Raw genomic sequence first — 18,206 nt, 5'->3', positions numbered from 1 at the left:
TTGTTTTTGTGTAGCAAATAATTCAATATAATTAAAAGCGGTAGTATAATAATGAGGAATGTGGGAGAGAGGGCGTTGGTGGGTAAAGTTTGGTGTTTTGTATGTTCATTTCCATTGCTTGTAAGTTTTCTTTTTTTTGTGCTGTTATTGTTTTATCGGTATTTCAAGGTTTGTTTAATGTTGTTGTTTATATAGTTAATTATTTTGTTTTGGTTGGTAAAGTATTTGCATATGCTGGATACGATCGATAGGATCGAAACAAGTAAATCGTTAAGAAATTTAAAATCTTCCTTTAAGAATGTTGGCTAATAATAAATATGATTTATTTTATGGAAATCAGTCTTCAGTTTCTACATTACTAATCTCTATTTTTGTGGGCGCCTTGATAAATGCGGTCAAATATAGAGAGTTTTAAATCGCCTCCAAGCGGTTGTGGAACTTCAATGAGAACTACTGCTGCGATATAGCTACATTGGATCCATAAAGACCTTTCCTTTCTCGTAGAATTTTAATGATCCCTCGGCATGGCGGAGAGGTCACAGTAAGATTGTTATGTTAGTCCTTTGTGAAGGCAAACGAAAAACTCCTGTAGTTAAATATCAGCTATGGGCAAAGCGCCCTGGATCTATCAAAAATCTAAGCTAAAATGTTTTATTTAAATTTTTGCTCTATCACCTGGATGCATTGACATTCGAGTAGGGAATGTTGAGACATTTTTGTCACATACTCTTCCGAATAGTTGATGCAGCTTGCATGTTCAATCTTACCGCATAAATATCGATGAGACAGTGTCTAACGACATGATTATTTTGGAACAGATACTTTCTAAAGCATCCCTGGTCATTCAGTATTTCGGTTAGGTCGAAATCGCCTGTCTATCCAGGAATGAATGTTTGTGGCAGTCTGTGGCTCCATCGTCCTTTGGATGAGGTTTGCTACCACTGCTGCCACATTGTAAGGTTCTTGGTTTGCTTTGCTCTTTTCCGCCTTGTAGACGGCTCTGATAGCTGGTATAGTGGATGTCAATAGGCGGCATACTGGCTAGTACTCCAGCAGCATTGATATCATTCGGAAAGCGCTTAGTACTCAGATTACAGAAAGCCTATGCCCTACTTTTATTGGTCTCGCCGCCTGGAACGTTGCGTACGTTGGAGATCATTCTCGATAGAGCATCATATATTTGCTTGCTTCCCGGAAGTATACGTGTTTCATAAATTTTAAGGGGTTATATGAGTTTCTTGCTGTAAAATCTCATATAAAAAGTTAAATACTTTATTAGAATTTTTTATAGTTGCAAACATTCAGTATTAACAAAGCCCTTCTGAAATTTTTGGAAAAAAATATTTTAAACTCGGCCATTGCGGCGACCTCACGGAAAAAAGATACGCCCGTGTTAGCAGGTTAACTCCTTAGAGGATCATCTAAAGTGAGAAAATACATGTTTTAGTTAAAACCTTAACTTAGAACTTGAACGAAGGAAAAAAACTGAAAATTGGATTTTTGGCAGACATTTTTACAAAAAAATGAAAATTTCAGTGAAAATTTCGCCATATTTTTTTTCCAAATAGTTGTAATCAAAATAAAAAACAAAATCTTTCGTCTAAGTATTTAAGAATTATGTCTCAAGCACCTGTGTAAGTCCTCGAGAAATCTTGCTAAGCGACTTTAAAAATACAATTTCGAAAAAATCACGATTAAAGACGGCGCATTTAGCCTAGCAAGCCTCCAGAGCACAAGTTTTCAAGCCAGTATCTCCTAAACTATTAGTCGGATCAACTTAAAATTAAGAACAAAATTCTAGACAATAAAAAAATCGATTTTTTGCAACCCGTGAACGCATGTAACCCCGTAACTTGGAGTCCAATATTACTCCAAAATACTTCAACTGGGGCACTTCCCTACGGTGAGTGTTACCCTTTCTTCCAACTTCCTTGTGCTTATGAGCCAGACGTCCGTTTTCTGCTCAGCCAGCTCTAAACTCATTATTGTAAACCATTGGCGTATGCCATTTATGCAATCATTGCATTTGAGCCGGAGGTCATTTAGATGTTTAGCCATTGCTACCACTATGAGGTCATTCTCATCTGCGATTGTTTTCACATTTTTTGGTTGACATAAAGGTAACCTCAACGTACAACCAATGCTCGATTTTTGATATGTCTAACATAAGAAAACCTTTTCTAATGGAAATCTTGGAAGGTTTCTCAGCCGGAGTCGGCTCAAAACTTATTTGTAAAATAAACTATTAGGTCACAAGTGAGAATCAAGTGTATAGCCTAGAAAGTAAATAAGCAAATATATTATTTAAGTTTAAAAGAAGCCGTTACAATGCTTAAATGTTCAGTTGTTAATTTGGTATCTTAACTAAGATTTTAGGCTGTTGACTTATGACATTTTTTTATGAAAAATTTCAAGAACTTTTCTCCTTTGAAAAAGCTTCACATAATTTTACAAAGCCGAGAAGTTTTCGGTAGCTTCCGATTTTAGATTTGATTACTTTGTTACTTTTATAAGTTCATAAAGCGTTTTGAAGTAAAAAAGTAGATAGTGGATATCGAAAACAAATAACAAATAAATGACAAATAGATTAATTAATCAAGTAATTGGCTTAATTTGTGTAAATAACGCTATTTTGTGTTTAAAGAAAACCACAAACAAGCATTTTCAGTACCTGTAACGAATGTATGTTTGTATGTAGATTTTTTTTTGGTTATTCAAACCTAAATTTAATTCTTGTTAAACAAATTATATACATTTTTTGAAAACATAGACAACTTATGTTGACTTTTAGCAATAGAAAAAAAAAATATGTAGCAAAAATATTTACGGTTGCAAAATCTAGATTTTAAAATAGTTATTGCTAAAAGTTCCCTGAGTTGTTTGTGCATATGTGTCAAAATTACACAAAATTCTAACCTCAATTGAATTGTGTGCTTTTGTGTTATTTTTGGGTTTGTTCAGTAACTAGTTGGACTAAGTTTACTATTGGCAATGAATACACTATTATTTAGTAGTTTTTATTTGTTTTGTTGAAGTGGTTTGGCCGTATGTACTGTCTGCATATTTGTTGATTTGAGTGTAAAACGGCTTGCTCGTTTGTTTGCTTGTTTGTCAGGTGGATTTCTTGGATTGCCCAGCTCTAAGAAGGAAAAAAAATAAAGAAAGAAAAAAATAATAAATAAAATAAAGAAAGAAAAAATAATAAATAAAATAAAAACAAAAAATAAATAAATACATAAAAAAATGAAAATGTATTTCAAGTACGCTAACACTGAACAAAAACAGTATTCAAAATGTTTGAGCTTGTATGTAGAAGAAAACTCTACACTTGAATTTCGTTGACAGGTTACGTTATGTATTTCAATTCTTGTCTCGTTGACTGTGTTCTTCTTGCTGTTGGCTGAAATTATTCCGCCAACATCATTGGCCGTACCGCTGCTAGGCAAATATCTACTATTTACAATGATACTGGTCTCGTTGTCCGTATGGACAACGGTCTGTGTATTGAATATACACTTTAGGTAAGTCACATACAATTTATGACAAACAACTAAGAAATCGAGTGTTCGATAATGTGCATAAAAGCTTACTTACTTAAGTATGAGAATATTAAAACAAAAACATATTTTTATTGTATTAATGTAGGTCACCGTCAACGCATAAAATGTCACCGCTTGTGCGTAAACTATTTTTACACTTTATGCCGAAATTGATGATGATGCGGCGCACGCAGTATACGTTGCCAGACTATGACGATTCCACGCCCAGTAATGGTTATACGAATGAAATTGATGTACGGTAAGTTTACTATTTACTAATAACTATATAAATCTTCTTCTTCCTAATTGGGGTAGACACCGCTTACGCGATTATAGCCGAGTTAGCAACAGCGCGCCAGTCGTTTCTTCTTTTTTTGCTACGTGGCGCCAATTGGATATTCCAAGCGAAGCCAGGTCCTTCTCCATTTGGTCCTTCCAACGGAGTGAAGGTCTTCCTCTTCCTCTGCTTCCCCGGCGGGTACTGCGTCGAATACTTTCAGAGCTGAAGTGTTTTCATCCATCCGGACAACATGACCTAGCCAGCGTAGCCACTGTCTTTTAATTCGCTGAACTATGTTAATTTCGTCGTATATCTCGTACAGCCCATCGTTCCATCGAATGCGATATTCGCCGTGGCCAACGCGCAAACGACCATACATCTTTCGCAGAATTTTTCTCTCGAAAACTCGTAACGTCGACTCATCGGTTGCTGTCATCGCCCAAGCCTCTGCACCATATAGCAGGACGGGAATTATGAGGGACTTATAGAGTTTAGTTTTTGTTCGTCGAGAGAGGACTTTACTTTTCAATTGCCTACTCAGTCCGAAGTAGCACCTGTTGGCAAGAGCAATCCTGCGTTGGATTTCCAGGCTGACATTGTTCGTGGTGTTAATACTGGTTCCTAAGTAGACGAAATTATCTACAACTTCAAAGTTATGACTGTCAACAGTGACGTGAGAGCCAAGTCGCGAGTGCGACGACTGTTTGTTTGATGACAGGAGATATTTCGTTTTGCCCTCGTTCACTGCCAGACCCATTTTCTGTGCTTCCTTGTCCAGCCTGGAGAAAGCAGAACTAACGGCGCGGGTGTTGAGGCCGATGATATCAATATCGTCGGCATACGCCAGCAGCTGTACACTCTTATAGAAGATGGTACCTTCTCTGTTTAGTTCTGCAGCTCGAACTATTTTCTCCAGAAGCAGGTTGAAGAAGTCACACGATAGGGAGTCGCCTTGTCTGAAACCTCGTTTGGTATCGAACGGCTCGGAGAGGTCCTTCCCGATCCTGACGGAGCTTTTCGTGTTGCTCAGCGTCAACTTACACAGCCGTATTAGTTTTGCGGGGATACCAAATTCAGACATCGCGGCATAAAGGCAGCTCCTTTTCGTGCTGTCGAAAGCAGCTTTGAAATCGACAAAGAGGTGGTGTGTGTCGATTCTCCTTTCACGGGTCTTTTCCAAGATTTGGCGCATGGTGAATATCTGGTCGGTTGTTGATTTTCCAGGTCTGAAGCCACACTGATAAGGTCCAATCAGTTTGTTGACGGTGGGCTTTAATCTTTCACACAATACGCTCGATAGAACCTTATATGCGATGTTCAGGAGGCTAATCCCACGGTAGTTGGCGCAGATTGTGGGGTCTCCTTTTTTATGGATTGGGCATAGCACACTTAAATTCCAATCGTTGGGCATGCTTTCGTCCGACCATATTTTACAAAGAAGCTGATGCATGCACCCTATTAGTTCTTCGCCGCCGTGTTTGAATAGCTCGGCCGGTAGTCCGTCGGCCCCTGCCGCTTTGTTGTTTTTGAGGCGGGCAATTGCTATTCGAACTTCTTCATGGTCGGGTAATGGAACGTCTGCTCCATCGTCATCGATTGGGGAATCGGGTTCTTCTTCTCCTGGTGTTGTGCGTTCACTGCCATTCAGCAGGCTGGAGAAGTGTTCCCTCCATAATTTAAGTATGCTCTGGGCATCAGTGACTAGATCACCTTTGGGGGTTCTACAAGAGTATGCCTATATAAAATATGTATTTGAATATAGCTGAAATTTATTACAAGTGGCAACCCTATTACAGTTTATTTTTGAGCTCAGTCATTTGAAAGTGTTTATTAATTTTTAAAGTCAGGTGGCAACTATGTGTGTAATATAAAATCTTTTTAATAAATCTCCTTTAGACTATTATTAGATTAGATTAAATAAATAAAAGAGGATTACACCGCGGCTAAATCACAAAGATTCACATAGTCTCAGCATATTGATAAAGTCCAATATATGTACTGCTCCGTCTGCAGACTGTTTTGCAGTCAATTAGCAAATGTTCTGGTATTTCAGGCTCCCTGTCGCAGAACCGGCAATTAACGCCCATGTTGGACGAGTGCTTCTTCAGCTTGCAGTGGCCAGTGTAGAATGCGATAAGTAGTCTGAATTTGTCCTTAGGGAGGTTGATTATATATTTAAACCTGCAGCGGTGGTAATGCCCCATTAGCAACTTGGAATGGCGCATGCCTTGGAGTTGTTGCCAATACCTCTCTCTGTCTTTCTTCCTTCCGTAGCAGCTCCTTTATGGTAAGGGGACCCACCGCGATGAAGGGTTCAAGTCCTAACATGTTAGTGAATGCTGCGGAGCGGGCGAGCTTAACACTTGATTGTACTGTCCCTAAGCAATAGTTCGAGAGTGGAATCATTCTATTCAGCCTTGCTGCTAAGGTAACATTGAACTTCTTGGTGAAGTTTACCCTTTTGGTAATGCTGTTCCTTGAGAGAAGAGCCAATAGCATTATACCACTTAACTTTTTCATCTGCTGGGATGAGATTACCTTACCCTTGTCACACCCTTCTGCTGTCATTTGTAGCCAGTGTGTGTTTGGCTACCTGACCGATTACTGGGTGAAGTGGTGTGAGCTCAAGCATGACTTCAAGTGCTGCCATTGGACAAGTGCGCATAACACCCGACATGCAGATGCATGCGAGTCGTAGCAGCGTCGATAGTTGGAACCCTACCGAAGTCTGCGAATCTTTTGAGGTCCAAGCTACCGCCCCATCTGTGATTATTTAAACTATTATACACTAATAAATATTTGTATCTGATTTTAATTTTTTTAATTAGAAATAACCTAGCAAGCTTTTTTTAATAATTAAAAAAAAATTGTAAAACCAGCTCAGGATATCTGATCGCATTTCTTTATTTAAGGGGTTTGGTGGGTTTCAGAGGTGCAAAAAGGGTTTTTAAACGATTTTGGTTTTAATCTAAGCAACCATATATAAAAATAAAATAAAGCATATCAAAAGTACATATTTGAACATTGTCTCTTGAAATTTTGATAAAAAGATGTTGAAAATTTAGCCGTTATGACCTCATCTTTCTGGGTCTCTCACAAAAAAAGTGCTCTTGGCGTGGACAGCATAACTCATTATTGGTTTATCTAAAATGAACTCAACATATTCCTTTAATACATACATATGTATATAAATCTCGTTTTAATTTTTCCTTTTTTTCTCAGACTTTGAGCAAATAATCTGATTTTTTTGTAAAATTTTCGTCATTTATTGGTTAAAAAAATAAGTAATGAAACAAAAAAATCCTTCAAAAAAACTAGATAATGTTATTTTAAGGATGTGTTCACAATTCGAACTAAATCGGTTCATAACTTTTCGAGAAATCGTGTCCACCGACTTCAAAAACACAGTTTCGAGAAATACGCGTCTAATTACGGCGTACTTAGCGACAGCCTCAAGCTCACAAGGCTGTATCTCCGAAAATAGCACTCGGATCAACTTTAAAGTTTAAAATAAAAAGATAAATAAAAAAAATTGATTTTTTGAAATTTTCAAACCCACCTAACCCCTAAATATTGTTACTTGAGCTTATTTTTGTCACAGGTTATTCATACGCACTGCATAACTTACTATATTTGACTTACATTTATGTAATTGTAATCATAGTATTTGTGTAAAAAGATATATTAAAATACTTTCTAAAACTATAACTGTACTAACTTTTTTACCGTTATTTCATTACTATTATGCAATCCCAATGCAAGCAGCGATAGTATTAGCGATTTTCCCAGTGAGTTCAAGGACAGCCAAGAGGGACCGTACGATAATGGTGTACAAAATTCGATTGGTGAGTGTAAACCACATCTAAAATTAGTAAATAATAAAAATGTTTCAAAATATATTATTTTGAAGTCCCCAAAATATATACTTATAAACAAATATGGAACACCCGTTATGTAAGGGTAATCAATCTGTTCCCAGTGATTCCCAGTTTATTTCAAGTGGTGTTATTCTTCGTAAATAATCAGAAGCCCTTTTACATAGCATAACATTACCTAGCTTAATAAATTTCTATATAACTCAAGATATAACCGAAGGTTACTGTTTTAATAGAACTCAATCTGTTAAAATGTTCGACACAATTAAATGATATAGAGCTGTCTTATCTGATTTCAAAAAGTTGATTTTTTATTATCTGATTTCAGCAATAAATTTTCAAGTTGCAAATTAAAAGGTCCAGAAAATGATATGGAGAGAATGGCATGCCGTTACCATTTTTATAGTTCAGTGAAACTTTTAACTATCGAAAATCATTCAACCAGTAAAGTGTGTTTCACTGGCCTATCTCTTTCATCTTTAAGGAACATAACGAAGCCATCTGCCGAAGTGCCTCCTGTAATACTTACTATGTTAAGATTTATTTATGGGACTAGGGCATATATGATTTATGTATGTAATCTAGGTTAGGTTAGGTAAATAAGCTGATATTCGTGAGACCGCGAATAATCCTACTTAGTCTGTCCCCAGAACTACTAAGACCATCGTATATCTATAAAGCGCCTAGAGGTAGCCACAAAGTTTTTAAGCTCACTAATATCTATTCCTCCCAATTCGCCAGGTTCGTAGAAAGTATGGAAACCAAGATTATTCAACCTTAATCTGGCGAAAGCTGGACAGTAAAGGAGAAAGTCTAGATATTTCAACCCCATCTGACAAGTTGCGCCACTCCCCAAAGTGCTGGTTGCTGACCAACTCTTACCGAGATCTCGCTAGTCTCATAGATTCAACGCTCGAGTGCACCAAGACAGCGGCGTCCTTTCTAATGAGCTCATAGGTATTACAGTTTCCGACTATTTAATAGGGACATCTTTGGTGACATCGTCCCTCTCTTCCGTTGAAGAACTTCGCTTTGATGCGCATTGCGGCTAGACGTTCATCCAGCAGGGTGAACTTCTTGACTCCATCCTCCAGACATCTAGACAAGTTTAATATGTAAATAACTTGATGCCTTAGCCAGTGAAATCTTAATAATCTTTGATCTAATTGTCAGAGATTTCAAGGTCTGTATAGCAGCTCTGCTATCAGAATTCTAACAATTCTTATGTTGAAACCCGTTCATAAAATAAAATTTTTCAAATACTACTAACAATTTAAAACAAGTAAGGAAGGGCTAAGTTCGGGTGTCACCGAACATTTTATACTCTCGCATTATAAAGTGATAATCGAGATTTCATTATACGTCATTTACATATTTTTCAAATACCGTATTTTTGTAAAGTTTTATTCCGCTATCATCATTGGTTCCTAATGTACTATATATTATACAGAGAAGGCATCAGATGGAATTCAAAATAGCGTTATATTGGAAGAAGGCGTGGTTGTGAACCGATTTCACCTATATTTCGTACATGTCATCAGGGTGTTAAGAAAATATTATATACCGAATTTCATTGAAATCGGTCTAGTAGTTCCTGAGATATGGTTTTTGGTCCATAAGTGGGCGAGGCCACGCCCATTTTCAATTTTTAAAAAGCCTGGGTGCAGCTTCCTTCTGCAATTTCTTCCGTAAAATTTAGTGTTTCTGACGTTTTTTGTTAGTCGGTTAACGCACTTTTAGTGATTTTCAACATAACCTTTGTATGGGAGGTGGGCGTGGTTATTATCCGATTTCTTCCATTTTTGAACTGTATATGGAAATGTCTGAAGAAAACGACTCTGTAGAGTTTGGTTGACATAGCTATAGTAGTTTCCGAGATATGTACAAAAAACTTAGTAGGGGGCGGGGCCACGCCCACTTTTCCAAAAAATTGCGTCCAAATATGCCCCTCCCTAATGCGATCCTTTGTGCCAAATTTCACTTTAATATCTTTATTTATGGCTTAGTTAAGACACTTTATAGGTTTTCGGTTTCCGCCATTTTGTGGGCGTGGCAGTGGGCCGATTTTGCCCATCTTCGAACTTAACCTTCTTATGGAGCCAAGGAATACGTGTACCAAGTTTCATCATGATATCTCAATTTTTACTCAAGCTTACAGCTTTGACGGACAGACGGACGGACAGACGGACGGACGGACACAGACAGACATCCGATTTCGACTCTACTCGTCACCCTGATCACTTTGGTATATATAACCCTATATCTGACTCTTTTAGTTTTAGGACTTACAAACAACCGTTATGTGAATTAAAACTATAATACTCTCCTTAGCAACATTGTTGCGAGAGTATAAAAAATGATAGCTTTGGCAATGTAGATGACAACAGGATAAAGATACAAGTTTTATGAAGTCTGATTTTCAGGATACTAGATAGAAATAGTTTTTTCTATATTCTAGAAACTTATTTGCTTACTTTTCTCGCAACTCGCCTTAATTCTGGATAAGAAGAATATATTTAAGTTTAAAATTTTTTTTAACTTGCCTACTAAAATTACGATTTTTTCTCTTTGTTTGCTTTTATGCATTTTTGTCAGATTCTGACAACGTGATACCGCGCAATTTGACACCCGAAGTGCTGCAGGCATTACGTGCGGTGCGTTTTATTGCGCAGCATATTAAAGATGCCGACAAGGATAATGAGGTGAGTATTTGAAGGCATGAAAAATATTTACATGTACGTACGTACAAGGCGCTTATGTTGCAAATTTTTTATTGACGGCTGAAGTAAGGACTGCGTCTGACTTCGATTCTTCCACAACAAGGGACTTAAACATTCACTGATTTTACAAGCGTCTCTTTTTCTATTTATTTGTTTAGTTTCTTCTGGTTTATTGCAGTTTTACGACGCTTATTTGTTTATCTCCGCTTTATTGGTTTACTATTTTTTATTCCCTTTTCTTTAGTAGTTTGTAGCATTAATTTGTTATTGCCGTAATACAAGAGATTTATTTGTTGTTGTTAGCGAGGTGGTTGCCATGTCATACACTCCTCCCTTTTTGCTATTATTATTATTACTATTTTTTATGAATAACACCCTGTGAATACAATAACAATATTCATGATAAAATATTAAATATGTTTGAGTGTTGAGAAGAAGAGCACAACGGCATTTCGGCTGAAAGGAGATGAACGAATCGGGGGTGTTGTCGAAACGTTCCAAGATTTATTTTCATTCTGGTTGCCAGTTTATTGATTGCTTAAGGGGATTTCGATTGATGGCGTAAATTCTCTCACTTATAGCGACTCATTGTACAGCAACTAGGAAATCAACAAGCCCGTAAAGCTGCGCGCTTTAAACGTAATTTATAATTTATAGCCTTAACTTCATTGCTGCTTGCACATTCAAGAAGCACTTCATCTCTTTATTTCACCCATTTATCGAATTTCTATTGCAAATAATTTGAAGAAGTCAAGCATACTTTGGCTTGTTGATGCATATTTGCCCTGAGTTGGCACTATGAACCGTTTTGGACAAGTTCACAAGTTCACGAAGGCATTATTAGTTGCTTCTTCGTTAAAAAGATTGGTAGCAACTGGAAATATTAGGAGAACAACTTCTTTTTTCCCAACAAACCTCGAAAAAGTTTTTTGCTAATTACCAACTAGGCAAATCAAGTTCTCAAATTAAAATTTAAAACAAGAAAAACCATTAACTTTGGCTGCCACTTAACATTAATACCCTTCATAAATACAAAAGTTTCCTTACAAGAACTTTGATCGTTCAATTAGTATGACAATTAAATGCTATAGTGACCCGATCTGAACCATTTTTTCGGAAATTGCACCCTTGCCTCAGAAACAAATTTGAAGAAGACAATCCGTCATTATAAACGTTTTTCGTACTTGATTCCGTTCGTTCAATTTTTATACCAGCTGTATGTTATAATGATACAATCCGAATAACCGAGCAATATCTTCGGAATTTCGAGCGATGCCTCGGAAAAAACGTCCCAAATTTCGTGAAGATACCTTCTTCTTCTTCTTAATTGGCGTAGACACCGCTTACGCGATTATAGCCGAGTTAACAACAGCGCGCCAGTCGTTTCTTCTTTTCGCTACGTGGCGCCAATTGGATATTCCAAGCGTAGCCAGGTCCTTCTCCACCTGGTTCCTCCAACGGAGTGGAGGTCTTCCTCTTCCTCTGCTTCCCCCGGCGGGTACAGCGTCGAATACTTTCAGAGCTGGAGTGTTTTCATCCATCCGGACAATATGACCTAGCCAGTGTAGCCGCTGTCTTTTAATTCGCTGAACTATGTCAATGTCGTCGTATATCTCGTACAGCTCATCGTTCCATCGAATGCGATATTCGTCGTGGCAAATGCGCAAAGGACCATAAATCTTTCGCAGAACTTTTCTTTCGAAAACTCGCAACGTAAACTCATCAGTTGTTGTCATCGTCCAAGCCTCTGCACCATATAGCAGGACGGGAATTATGAGTGACTTATAGTATATAGTTTGGTTTTTGTTCGTCGAGAGACCACTTTACTTCTCAATTGCCTACTCAGTTCGAAGTAGCAGCTGTTGGCACCTGACGAAATTATCTACAACTTCAAAGTTGTCAACAAGTCAATAGTGACGTGAGAGCTAAGTCGCGAGTGCGACGACTGTTTGCTTGATGACAGGAGATACACATCCGAGGCTTGTTATTCCTTTTCATTAAGTGCGATTTTACGTGGCGTGAGGGGATGTTCGCCTTCTCACTTTTGCTCGCCTTCGAACGGATGTTCTTAGGCTACCCGGAGGATACTTGGTCAAAGACCGGAAGTCGTGAGCTGCTTGAGCCATATGTAAAAGAATCGTTTCTGGCCACTCTCAAGTGAATGGCGATCAGAGAACTTTCCTCACTTGCGTGAACTTCTGCACATGACTCCATTCTCCAGTTAAACAAATTTTCCCTACAAAGACTTGAAATTGATGGAACAGATTGTATATCAGATATATGTATGTTATAGTTGTCCGATATCAGCTCAGCTAGTCATGCTCATCTTTTATATACATATGTATATAATCTATATGGTCACCGAAGCTTAATTCTGGGTGTTACAAACATGGTAACAAACTCAATTTACCCTGTTCAGGGTATAGAATAATCGCTTCAATCTTAGAGAAATTTGTAGTGATCCAGTTTGAATTCTTCAAATCACTTTGTCTGCTCTCCTACTAACGCTATAATTATCTAGTTGAGATACTGTTGGGAAATCACATTACATTGAGAAATACATCATGTCTGGATTAGTTTAGAACGAGAATTCCATCGCAAATTGTTGTAGATCTTCTTACCCATTATTTTGCTTCATCGTTTCGGCTTAACAGTTCAACGGAAAATGTGAGAGCTTTCTTTGGTCATCATTCTCTGGCAAGAGCAAAGTTTTACACCAAAATTTACTGATTACTTTTCTTTATGTCAACTCTTCTGTTGTCTTGAATAGTTCAATCGAAATTTTGAGGGCTTCCATTGGCTAGAAAAACGTTTCATCCAAAATTAAAGTCTCATATCTTATAATAAATCGTACTGTCTTGAAAATTCAGGGAGCAGGATTCTTCTAGATGATATGGTCAGGTATAGGCGGCGAGACCATTGGAACAATTATTCTAACTGCCGAGTGACTTATGAATACATTCGAGACGTTGGGCTTGTTGAGGATAACCCAGACTTCAGATTTTGTCTGAATGGGGCTCTGAATGCGTTTTTGCATCAGAGGCACCTATCAGATACCTCGGGATGTTTTTGTGGGGCGGGGTCAGAAAATTGGTCGCATTTAATTGCAGAATGCCCGATGTACTCGGACATTAGGGATTTTGGTGGCATTGGGATTAGCTGGACTGATGGACGTTTAGTTGTTAGCGGTGTGATCTCCACTAGTCGGAATGCCGAACTGTTAGGGTCGTTTGCGCGTGAGAAGACTCAACTGGTGGTAGTTTCGACTACGAGGTCTGAGCGGAGACTTAATTCTGTTATTACGGGGAGCAGAAGTCCTTGGAGTTCGCTCCAACCTGCTCATGCAGACTAGCCCCTAGGGGAGTATCGTGGTAGTTGTGGTTAAACACACATGCGTGAAGAACTGACACTTTGTCAGTTGAATGTGAAGTGCCGGGCCCAAAGTACGGCATTCAGTTCATTCCACACTGCCAATTAATACTGAAAATGCTTGGCAAACGTTAAACAAACCGGACGTTGTCTAGGAAATTCATAATGTCACTGTAGCATCTGAAAAGGAAACTTTTCGAGATCATTTGATTTCCTTCTTCCCTTCACACAACCGATTTTTCTTTGTGAACAATTCAATCAGCAAATTTTCGTCATGGAATTTTCAAAAACTTGATCCAAGTGGTAAATGTGTAAATAGGAATGAGAAATATTACGTTATTATTTCGAAATGTTTATATTTAATTTTCGTTTCTTAACTTGTCCTCCTTACTACTTATAACAGATCGTCGAGGACTGGAAATTTGTGTCGATGGTATTAGATCGCTTCTTTCTCTGGACATTTACGTTGTCGTGTGTTTTCGGCACTCTCGCCATTATATGCCAATCGCCATCGCTCTATGATACACGTCAACCGATCGATCGCCAACTCAGTGACATACCGTTGAGGAAGAACAATTTCATGCTGCCACCAGATATCGTACGGCAAATTGTTAATTAAAATGTTTTAATGTGAAAGTACGAGTTTTTAGTAATACGTTTTAAAATGTTTAAGACTTAAATAAGGAATTAAGTGAAAAAAATTAAAATCAGTTGTTTAAGATCGTGCGTATCTAAAGCACAGGATTACATATTGAGTAATATTGTTATTGAAAAAAACTTATAGTCTGACACAAACAAATAGCAAATACAGCGAAAGTTAGTAAAGTTAAAGAAGCTTATGGAAAGAGAATTGCTTGCATCAAATAAAACAGATTTTTCAGATTTAAGTTTGTACTAAAAAAACTTTGGTAAGGAATATAATGACGTCATATTTCTAGCAATTAAGACACACACTTATAGTATAATGCTTGCAATCCCATATCTCTCACATCCATATATAATGCCATACATTCTTCGAGAAATATTATACGTAGAAAAAAAAATAAATCACAAGAAAATGATACTTAATGTATAACTCCAAGAAAAAACAATAAAAATGATCACATAAAAACATGTTTGTAGTTATTTAATTTCTTAATTTCTCATTTCTGTAGGCATCCAGCAGTTAGAAGAAATCCAAGTAACTTCTGAACTTTCCCACGCTTACAAAAAGTTGTTAAGCTCAAGTGAAATATTATATTATATCGTCTATAAAAATTCAATATTTAGGGATATAGTAAAGATAGGAACTCCGGAAAACCCAAAAGGGCTTAGCTTTTGGAAAATATATTGATACTCTCATGAATCCAACAGTAGGATTAATAAAAAATAAGAATTTATCTATTATTACGTGAAGTCGGTGTCTAATCAAAGCTTCTTTTTCCATCTAACAACCAGTCTTTTCCAGACTTTACGCATTTTCACTCATTTTCACGGTAGGTGGTACCTCAAAATAGATCTTCAGTTAAATGCCTGTGAAAAATTATTGGACAATATTAGCTGCACTAGAACTTTAAAGAACCTCATCAATCAAGATTATGGGGTCTGGGGTGCGCATGGAATAATTTTTAATAACTAGCTTGAAACGGAAGGATTATCAGCGGCGACTATTACCAAGTGTTTTTGGACCGTTTGAAGGTCGAAAAACGGCAGAATTTGAGGAAGAAGGTGCTGTTTCACAAGGCACACCGTCTAACAAGTCAGTGAGAATGCTTGTAAAATCCTTGAGTTGGGCTCCCCAAATTGCTTCCGCATCCATCATATTCCTCAGATTTGTCCCACGGCGACTATTTTGTGTTTTCAGATCTCAAAGAATTCTCGCTTGGAAACAATTTCGTCGAAAGAGGAGGTGATAGCCGAAACTTGGGCCTATTTTGAAGCCAAGGAAAAGTCGTGAAATCAAAAAGTTGGAAGATTGCTATACTCAGTGTATGACTTACAGTGGCGTGCACAAATGAGTACATAATTCATTTCTTTACTTTTCTGAACGATAAAATAAGTAATAACAAAGAAAATAAAAACAAATATTTTTTCATTTATTCGTTGTTCTATTCTAAATAAAACAACAAAAAATTAAAACATAAAGCAACAAATTCATAGAGATAAAAAACCATAACAAAAATAACTCGCATGTACTCAATTTTGTACTTTTCAATAGAGTTGTTAGTGGAGCACTTTTTTAGTACTTGGTCCATAACCCTTTATTTTTTAGTACCATATTAATACGCTTTGGCATGCTTTCAACCAGTTCCTGTATTATTTCTTTTGGTACATTTTGCCACTCTAGCTGTACTCTTGCCCACAGCTCTTCTAGGTTTGATGGAGCTGATTGGTACAACACCAGCCGTCTTCCCACGATTGACCATAAATTCTCAATCGGGTTGAGGTCGGGACTTTGCGCTGGCCAATTCATCAGATGAAAATTTTGCGCACTCAACCATTTTTTCACTATTTTCGCAGTATGTTTTGGGTCACCATCCTGCTGAAACACGACTTCTTCTTCAGGATAGGCACACTTGTCAACGAACTCGGGAAGATGAGTCTGTAAAATGGTGAAGTAGTCTTCCTACTTCATTATACCTTTAATTCTGTGTAATGGCCCAATATGCCACCAAGTAAAGCATCCCCAAACCATGATGTTTCCCCCACCATGCCTCACAGTTTGCTTGACGTGGTGGCGTTGAATGGTATCACCAGGGCGACGCCAGCAGTACTGCTTACCGTCCGATTGGAAATGATTAAATTTTGATTCATCCGACCAAATAACTCGTTGCCAGTCATTAATCGTCCAATTTTTATGCTCTTTTGCAAATTTCATTCGCGCCTTTTGGTTCTTTTTGGACAATGCAGGTTTATTTTTTTTAACGGCTGAAATATAGCCAATGTTGTGGAGCGCTCGTCGTGCTGTCCATTCACTAACGTGCTTATTTTTGGCAACTAAAGTATTTTTCGGTGTAATGGTCTTGTTCTGCTTCATTTCTGCCATCATAAGACGTGCATCCGCGTGGATCAACAGTTTGCGGCGGCCTTTGGTTTGCTCTTTGGGAGCAGTATGTCGTCTTTTTTGAACGCGAATGACCACAGATTGACTAATATTTAACTCCTTGGCTATTTCCCGAGATGAAGCACCATTATTTGTTAAGGAAACTACATTATTCTCCACATCACGCGATAACTTTTTCATTTTTTTTTAATACAGAATATTATTGCGGTACACTTTTTATAACACTTTATTTATTACTAATCACACGTTTTTACACATAAATTTGCATTACTGGTCGTAGACGATAGCAAACAATTCAAAACTAACGGTATAAACTGGCTTTATGCTGAGTACATACAAAAGTGCAAAACTGAGTACATGCGAGTTATTTTCGTTATGGTTTTTTATCTCTATGAATTTGTTGCTTTATGTTTTGAATTTTTTGTTGTTTTACTTAGAATGGAATAACGAATAAACGAAAAAATATTTGTTTTTATTTTCTTTGTTATTACTTATTTTATCGTTCAGAAAAGTAAAGAAAATGAATTATGGGCGAAAGATTGCCAAGAGTGGTACACGGTTGTAATTCGAACATGTGACCAACATTGGTAAACCTATCTATTCTCTTTAAGACATGAGCAGAGTCAGAGTCTGGAAAAGAGCATGGTAAGGACGGTTAAAATTCGATGGAATAATCTATGAGTTTGCAAAACTGCAAAGGTCATTTGCAAAGCAGTTTTGTTCCATTAAAAAAATTTCCTGCTCTTTATTGGTAGAGGAGACTGTAGGAAACTGATTGGAATACTCACTGGTTCCAGTTTAGTGGCGCTATACGCCTGAAGAATCTGAAATGAATTCAAGGCACAGTGGAGCATCTCTTGTGCACTTGTCTCGCACTATCAAGGCATTTCTTCAAATATTTGGAAGCTCCACGGTATAAAACACTGGAAGAGGTGTCGATAGTTAAGTCGCAGAACCTATTGAAATTTACGTCAAGCGCTGGCATCCTAAAGGATGACTACTTCTCTTGAATTTCCATATGTAACGGCGCTCCATCTGCCAACGCTAAGGAACAAAACTGGTCTATTCCTGGCTCACGAGCCTACCAGACTAATCTAACGCAAACTAATAATAAATTATATGCAAATAAATGTATTGCTTATAACATTACTTATTCACTTCATTAAACGACAAGTACTGTTGGAACTTCTAATAATGTATTGATTTACTGAATTCTACAATTTCGTTGTGATGGCTGCAGCCAAAATGAAACCGGTTTGATCATAATGTTCAATATGAATTCTTAAGTAAGGTAATTGGTATCACTTAATTCGTCGTCACATTCGGGTTTTCCCCGTTAACATTTATAAGATACCGGCTTTTGACATTTTTTAAAGACGT

General features: G+C 37.4%; 1 protein-coding gene across 2 annotated transcripts in view; it reads left to right on the top strand.

Annotated features, from left to right (window-relative positions):
• LOC120767067 (acetylcholine receptor subunit beta-like 2) overlaps positions 1-14,889 on the top strand; it is a 29,600-nt gene extending 14,711 nt beyond the window's left edge. Inside the window, exons 7-11 of one of the 2 annotated variants that reach the window (XM_040092925.1) lie at positions 3,346-3,521; positions 3,646-3,798; positions 7,582-7,664; positions 10,290-10,396; positions 14,187-14,889. In XM_040092925.1, coding sequence (XP_039948859.1) covers positions 3,346-3,521; positions 3,646-3,798; positions 7,582-7,664; positions 10,290-10,396; positions 14,187-14,402 — 735 coding nt within the window. In that variant the 3' untranslated portion in view covers positions 14,403-14,889. The remainder of the gene's footprint in view (positions 1-3,345; positions 3,522-3,645; positions 3,799-7,581; positions 7,665-10,289; positions 10,397-14,186) is intronic. The other variant, XM_040092934.1, reaches the window with a different exon arrangement.
• The last annotated feature ends 3,317 nt before the right edge of the window (positions 14,890-18,206 follow it).

The sequence above is a fragment of the Bactrocera tryoni genome, chromosome 1 (genome assembly GCF_016617805.1).
Source record: "Bactrocera tryoni isolate S06 chromosome 1, CSIRO_BtryS06_freeze2, whole genome shotgun sequence".
Lineage (NCBI taxonomy): Eukaryota > Metazoa > Arthropoda > Insecta > Diptera > Tephritidae > Bactrocera > Bactrocera tryoni.
Note: the sequence above shows the minus strand (reverse complement) of the source record. Positions and strands in the feature narration are given on the sequence as shown.